General features: G+C 34.1%; 2 protein-coding genes across 4 annotated transcripts; both read left to right on the top strand.

The window, feature by feature from the left end:
- Positions 2,423 to 3,080, top strand: LOC105155579. The gene has a single exon (XM_011071471.2). The coding sequence runs from the start codon at positions 2,547 to 2,549 to the stop codon at positions 2,925 to 2,927; it is 381 nt and encodes a 126-aa protein (XP_011069773.1). The 5' UTR covers positions 2,423 to 2,546; the 3' UTR covers positions 2,928 to 3,080.
- LOC105155578 lies at positions 3,187 to 6,682 on the top strand. 3 transcript variants are annotated; one of them, XM_020698612.1, is made up of 3 exons: positions 3,187 to 4,306; positions 5,324 to 5,525; positions 5,712 to 6,682. In XM_020698612.1, the coding sequence occupies exons 1-3, from the start codon at positions 4,169 to 4,171 to the stop codon at positions 5,738 to 5,740; spliced, it is 369 nt and encodes a 122-aa protein (XP_020554271.1). In that variant the 5' UTR covers positions 3,187 to 4,168; the 3' UTR covers positions 5,741 to 6,682. The 3 variants fall into 3 exon arrangements, with proteins under 3 accessions (XP_020554271.1, XP_020554266.1, XP_020554268.1); XM_020698607.1 differs by having other exon boundaries at positions 5,324 to 5,457; positions 5,712 to 6,666; XM_020698609.1 differs by having other exon boundaries at positions 5,327 to 5,457; positions 5,712 to 6,657.

Here is a 7,446-nt window from a genome sequence, read left to right on the forward strand (position 1 = left end):
AAAAAAATATAAAGGATAAATTGCATAAAATCTCCCTATATTTTTAAAATTTAGTTAAAAAATTTCATGTGTTAAAAAAATAGGCAAAAAACACCTTGTGTTATTTAAAATATTGCACTCTCTCCTTCTGTTAGGTAAGCCTTATATCGTTATTTTTTTTATTGAATTGCCCGTTATGCCCTTGTTATAACTGTCATTGATTTTTAATTATAAAAAATAAAAGGTCCAAATCTTAAATTATTTAAATATATTTTTTTATTTATATATATATATTTATATATTATCTATACCTACGCTATATACAATATATATAAACTATATCATATAATATATATGTATTCGTAAGCGGTCCCCCCCCCCCACCAAAGGGGGCGACCTCGCTTTGCCCCTTTCTGCCGCCTCCTTTTGGAAGGGGCAGCGGCTAGATCTAATCGACTTGAGAAGAAAGGCGACCTCCAATAGTTAGGTGCCATCTTTGGTTGCTACATGCCGGCGACGGAGAAGAACGTAAAAATAAAAAATCTATTTTCTTAAAAATAAAGAAAAAATAATTTAATTTTTTTATTTTTTAAATATTATTTATAATAAATTATATAACTTAAAATAATTGATGTTAATTTTTGCTATTTTTTTATTTAATTAGTATTATTTATAAATAAATAAAATCTATTTTAAAGTAATAATAATTTAATAGAGTTAATAATATATAATTATTATAAGTAACTTTTATATTGCATATAAAATTTTAATTTGAAATGTGAATTTTGAGTATATTAAATTTGTATTATGCTTATTAAATTCAAAATTTTAAATTTTAAAAAATTTATATATTTTTTAGGTGTTTTTATATTAAATTAATATATTTTATAAATAAATATAATTTATTATAATATATTTGGACTTAATAAATAACTTTAACTTAATTAAATGTATTTAAATGTTATAATAAAATAAGTAAATTATTATAAAATATATTTCAATGTGAAAGAAATGGGGAAAATGAACATTATACATTTAAAGTAATCCCAAAAAAGCCAAAAAATAAGGCTCACTAGCACAATAGGCTAGTTTCACACACTCGCTATTAGTATCTAACGGGAAGAGAGTTTTTTTGCTATATTTTGTAGAACACAGGGCTTTTTTCCTGTAAAATTAGCAAAGGGGATTTCTTGCTATTTCACCAAAACAAAGGAGGGTGTTGTGCAATTTACCCAAATATAATTAGTAAATGATGCCTATAAAAATGGCTAGCCCAAAAAGGTTAGAGCGGGCCAAAAGAAAAAAAGACACCGCAAGAATTCAAAGAAATGCAAATCCTAAACTGCCCTTAGTGTGGCCCAGTTTGGGTAAGGACTCAAAATGCACCCAGGAAATATAATCCGAGTAAAGCCCCAAAGAATTTCGGCAGGAGGTGCCCTTAGATGATTAATTATCCAAATGAAGCCTAATCAGCCCAAATCTAAGAAGGTCTCACAGGCCTACAAGGAAGTTTAGATACTGAAAATCCCCCAGTTAAAGTCAAAACCCATCTCACATGGTGCCCACGGGTTTTCTTGGTGACATCCACATAGAATCTCTAGAAGTACACCTGACAGAATCAAATAAACACCAACAACCCGTTCGGAGATACGTGGCGCCTCCAGTTAGAAATGACATATAAACCCTAAAAGTTTCGATTCAAATGGGATAAGGCTTTTCCTCAACTACCTTCCTTAAGTTCAGCGAAAGCATCATTCTCTCTAGAAGATACCTTCATCCACAGTGGACTCCAACTGCCTCCCAAGAATTGCATTTCTCCAACCGCTAAAAGACGACCCTCCCCTAAATTCTAGGGGAATCCCATAAAGGGACTCTTGTTTTCCCAAATTCATAATTTTTCCAACCAATTAATAGTTGTCTATAAATAGAAAGTTCTTCCAATAAGAGAAGACATATGTTTATACTTTGAGCCTACATACTACAACATTCACTATCATACTATTATAGTTGAAAGAAATTTTATACTTGCATATTTAGACATTTCCTTTATATCAATATCTCATTTATACGCTCAAAAATAAGAAATAACACTCTTAATTCAGTCATTTACACTCTTTTATCTTCTAACATTTATTTCTTTTTTTACTCGAAGTGGATTCCAACATCAAATTTTGCTTGTATAAAAAAATAAATAAATAAATGATCAAATATGAAGTCACTGCCTACCCAAAAAATGGGGCCTTAGAACATTGAAACTTCAATTTTATCAAGATAAGAAATTGAAGTCTAATTGGTCAACTATTTTCATGGAATCTTAGAACCAAACACATGCAATCACTTCCATAAAACTTGCACACTTGTTTAATATTCCTCTTCCATTCAAAACCTCTAACAAATTCAACAGTTTTAATGAATTAATTAGTTAAATAAAATAAAAGTCCCAAATAAATCTAGAAGGCGGAAATTTCCATCGTAACACGCTTTTGAAAGTTGAAGCTTCTCCTCTTCATTACAAAACCTTTCGCCGCTTTCCCTCTGCCGCTTTCAATTCAAGAGTATTTGCATCAATGGCAACGATGTATTGCTGCAGGGAGTGCGGCGCCAATCTGAACCTCCACGGCGGCCACCTCTATCCGCCGGACTTTTATTTCGAGGCCGGCAACAAAAACACCCTCTCCTTCTCCGCCGTTGATTCCTCCAAGTTCAGGTTCGAGAAAGAAGACAAACTTAGGCCCTTCTTCGAGACTGTCAATTACTGGGGCATTCAGAGGAAACGCACCAAGATCAAGTGTAACAGTTGTGGGAAACTGGTGGGTTATATTTACGACGATGGACCGCCGTTGACTGATAGCAATGGGCAGTTGGGGTTCGGCCCGAGTCAGGTTGTGCCTAGAAACCCTAGGTACAGGTTCAAGAACAAGGCTTTGGCCATTAATTCTCAGACTTGATTAATTTTGTCTTGTTGTTTTGGGTACTTTTCCTGAACGGGTTTTGTAATGATGATCAGGGGCTTCGTGGGCTTTGCTTAAACGGGCTTCGTTTTGTATATTTGATGTACGTTATTCATGAAATAAAATTCATATATCTTTGTGATATTATAATCACCCTTGCCTGGTTGTAGTTTGTGCAAAATTTGTGGCTTATTCCTTACTGGATGAAACTGCATTCGGTTATAGGCAGAATGGAATTTGGATTCGACCTGGAAATTTCTTGGTAATATTTGTTTCACCAGCTATCTACAGTATAATTACCAACTTCAACTGTGATCATGGTGCGGCCAAGTATGATTCTATGGCATCTTGAAGTTAACAGAAACAGTATCATTCCAAAATTGCATGGCTGTTCATGGAGAACATCGAACTATTGTTTAATGACAGTAGTTCAAGGAGAACTTAGAATTTTCTTTCTTTTTCAGCAAATACTATTTGGTTTGTGCAAAAACAATCAGCTAGAGCCTGCCGGGAACTCTCAAGAGTTGGGAGAGACTTAAAAGTTGATATGCGGCTCCTATTATTGGAATTACCATAACTATGCATCCATCTGGCAATATTATTCTTGGGGCAGTTTGTGTAAAATGGTTGTGCTGAATGATTATTTTACCGTCCAACCTGGAGGACAGCATGCAGTTGAATTACAATTTCTCAGGGTCTTTTTTTAAGATTTCTTGAAAGATGTCTTGGTCATAACTTGAAATCCATGTCTTGCATTCACAAATGCATCATTTGTGGTTCATTGTAGAAAAGCCTGATTGTACAAGATACAATGATCGAACTTCTGGAAGGTTTAGTAATTTCTTATTGTGTATTCTGCATGTTGTCACAATCCAACTTTGGAAAACAATTGAAATAGCTCGTTAATTAACATTATTATATGTTCTTGATATGCATTGCAGCAGTAATCTCAACCTCTGGTTGTCTAGTTATTGTTTGAAAATTTGATGGTGGGGTTAGCTCATGAAGAAGCACAAATTATTATTTGTCGTGCTCCGTGGTTCTCAACTACCAGTTGTTTTGTTTTATTCAGGTGCTTGTCCAAGGAATCACAGCATAGTCAACCTTGTTGCATGGATATACAAGAATATTGACAGCAATTAATTGCATAAACTTGAGATGGAGTAAAGAAGGTTAGCTCGCCATTTCCCACGCCACCAATACCACCAGTACCAAGGTTTCTTAGTCTGGGGAAACAAATGGTTAAGTCTCTAGTTGCACCAAGTGTGACCAAGCAACAAATTGCAGATTATTGGAGGCAGAGGCGCATGATAGAAGAAGATCATTTCTCTGCTGCTATAAAGGCTGCGGCTCGTATCCGGGCTCAGAAACTCTCGGTGAGTTCTATCTGTATCAGACATAAATAATGTTCACACGAGTTCTAATCCAGTCATCACTTTTTTTATTTTTAAAGAGTTTATGCATTGTTTGGAAAGGATTCCATGCTTGGACTTGAAGGAACTGAGTTAGGTTAAGCTATACCAAAATGAATGAATGCAATATAAGAATCCAAAATCTGGATTAACTTTCACAAGCTGTAACTCCTAAAATTGTTCAATCTTTATAACTCCGTATCAGAATTTTTGAAATGCCCAAACTGCTGAAGACATTGGATCTCCTAAAAGACTGCCCGAAAAAGAGGCAGGACATGTTATGGGTTGCTAACGAAAACGTTTTTATAGATTTCAACTGCCTTCACTATTTTCTTATAAAGTATAGTCTACATGGTCAAAATGCTTGAGGGTCACATTTGGAATTTTTTATGGCAAATTGGCGATTGAGGTTGAAGATCTTGTTTTTAATGTGCAAGTATCCCTTAGGAGTAATCAGGAAATGGCCCTTGGGAGAAAGATGTCAAATCAGGAACCAACTTTCTGCTGCTATGAAATATTTATTAACTAAACCTACATGTTCCTCTCTGTTGCTTCCTTCACGGCTCTCCCTGGTTGCTTCAATACTAAGGTCAGACGGGTGTTTGTCTGTAACATATATTCTGCTCCTTGTTATCATGGATGAGAAAGGCATACAACCTCTTCAGTGCATGTTTCATGTTTGAACCGTAGAGCTTGGTACTATCCTTCTTTTTGGACGATTTGAACTTATACGTATTATCTTGAAACTGCTCGATTATGCTAAAAACCCACTTTAATGATATTCCTCGGAATTTGTTGCTGAACTCAGTGATGTATGGTGCTACCCATAGTAATATTGTGCTTCTTGTCATTGAGATAAATCCAATGAAACATGTTGCAATTGTCACATACAAGAGGTTGACATTAACATTCTAGTTCATTGTTGCATCCAAAATCTGACTGATATTATCTTTGTGGTAACTCTACTAAAGTTCCTGTCAGCAGGAGAATGATTACTTCCAATTTGAAGCCTCCTTGGAGGATGATGAGAATATGGAGAACAAGAACAAGATCAGTGTCAAAGCAGCTAGCAAAAAAGATGAGAATGAAGAGAGAAGAGTGGGAATAAAGGACTGGCAAGTAGAAAAATTTCCAGAAAGACCAAAATTATATTCAGTTTTTCAAATAGAAATGATGCTATCAGGTCAAAAGTTTTTGCATAGTTCTTCAATGTGAAAAGCCCTAATAAGTGAATGTAGGCTTTAGATGGGACAGAATCTAAAATTAGAATCTTGAAAATTTTGATCAAGTTTATGCATGCATTACGAATCATGAACAACTAGAATTTATATATACAAGATCTGCTGACACTTTCAAACTGGCACTGCAGGTGGACTAAGAGCAGACACGCATACCTAAATGAGCCAGTCATGACATCGGTGGACAAAACTCCGAGGAAGAACCCGGCTCGTCTTCCCCAATACTTCTAGGACATCTCATGCAACGTGGGTATCAAGTTAGCTGATTTCTACTGTCCATAAATCTCTGTTCTTGGATATAGCATGCATGTTTACCGTGTGTTCCGAATAAACTTCACATATACTTGTGCATGACATTGTCACTTGAGGAAGGCCTGTTGGAATGGTTTCGGAACTGTATCATGTAAAGGTCTGATGCTCTTTATATGATGGATAGATATCTGATGTACTTCCTCTTATTTTAACAGCATCTGGTTTTCCTTGGAGAAATCTTTGGCGGGGTGTTTGTTGTTCATCGATGTTATTTTCTGCCATGATTCAGTTATCTACATTTATATTGTGTTCGGATCGATGGAATTGAAAGTAGGATTTCAAATCTCTCGAAAAAAATCCTTTTGAACAAATTCCATTACAAATGATTTTTAATCTTTAATTCTCAGGATTTGAAGAAAGTATTTGAAAATAGAATTACACGAGTTGGACTCTTGTTTGATTTGATCCAACTGAAGCTCGTATGAGTTTGATTAGGATCAGTAATCAAATTAAATTCAAACATATCTTTAGAAATTCGATAAATAATTCGAATAAGTTTGAAAATTATGTATTTGGCGCCACTCAAATAATTTAGGATCCTACTTTTATCCTTGTTTAATCAGCAGTTCTAATAAATTGGGTAGTAATAGTATTATTTCTGGTTTTCTCCTTGGAGCATAATTACGTAAAACCTCGTGTGCTTACATTGAAATTGCTGGAGTATCTCTTGTGCGAAGATGGTCAAAGAACAAGAGCTTTTTCGTGTGTTTATTTTATTGTATTTTCAAAATTAACTCCATCTTGAAAGGAGAATGTCAATTTTTTTTTTTCTTTTGTTCAAGGTTCATCTTTTATGTATTTTAATTAAACGCAATTTTTAACTTATAATTATATTATAGGTTGTTGAAGAAGCTTCATTTCATAATTAAATAAATTTAATAAATAATAATATTTTTTTATTTTAAAATTTTAGTCACGCATACCGAATGTGCAGATCAATGACGTTAGTATTAATAAATGGGCAATTTATACTTATATTATTAAAAAAATAAATAAATTGCAAGTCCTACCCCATTTGGGGAAGACTTGCAAAAAGACGCCAAGGGGGTTTTATTATTTTTTTGTTTAAATTTTGGGGGTCGAGCCCACATTTTTTTGTAATTTTTTTTATTTTTTTGATTAATTATTATTTAAGGATATATTAATTATTTTTAATAAAGAACTATTATTAATTTTTTATTAATCAATACTTTATTAATTAAATATGACTTACAATATTGATGCGTGCGAAAATAGCACGGGTCCAACAAGCCTGGACTTCAAATTTGGACTTGGGCCAAGAGACAAAAGAATGAAAACACACTCGGACGCTCAAGTTAATATCGGACTTAAGAGAAAATAATTGCAAGAAATAAATCGTAATAAAAAATTGTGATATGGTGATCAATTTCGTGAGAGAAATCGTGTTAAGAGTGTAAATAGAATGCAAAATAAGAGTTTGAAAATAATATTCCAGTGTCTGGAAGGTGTTCCCCGCCTAGGGACCAAACCTTTGTTTATAGGGGATGTTCCCCTTGGGCAGAATTCTGCATATTTCCTTTAATCTTGGGATGA

This window comes from Sesamum indicum, linkage group LG2, assembly GCF_000512975.1.
Source record: "Sesamum indicum cultivar Zhongzhi No. 13 linkage group LG2, S_indicum_v1.0, whole genome shotgun sequence".
Taxonomy (NCBI): domain Eukaryota; kingdom Viridiplantae; phylum Streptophyta; class Magnoliopsida; order Lamiales; family Pedaliaceae; genus Sesamum; species Sesamum indicum.

Bases quoted from the DNA above. Each gene is read 5' to 3' on its own strand.
- LOC105155579 (XM_011071471.2), top strand. From the start codon at position 2,547: ATGGCAACGATGTATTGCTGCAGGGAGTGCGGCGCCAATCTGAACCTC.
- LOC105155578 (XM_020698607.1), top strand. From the start codon at position 4,169: ATGGTTAAGTCTCTAGTTGCACCAAGTGTGACCAAGCAACAAATTGCA. The intron at 4,307-5,323 runs GTGAGTTCTATC...AGTTCCTGTCAG, and splicing joins TCCGGGCTCAGAAACTCTCG to CAGGAGAATGATTACTTCCA. The intron at 5,458-5,711 runs GCAAGTAGAAAA...CTGGCACTGCAG, and splicing joins AGAGTGGGAATAAAGGACTG to GTGGACTAAGAGCAGACACG.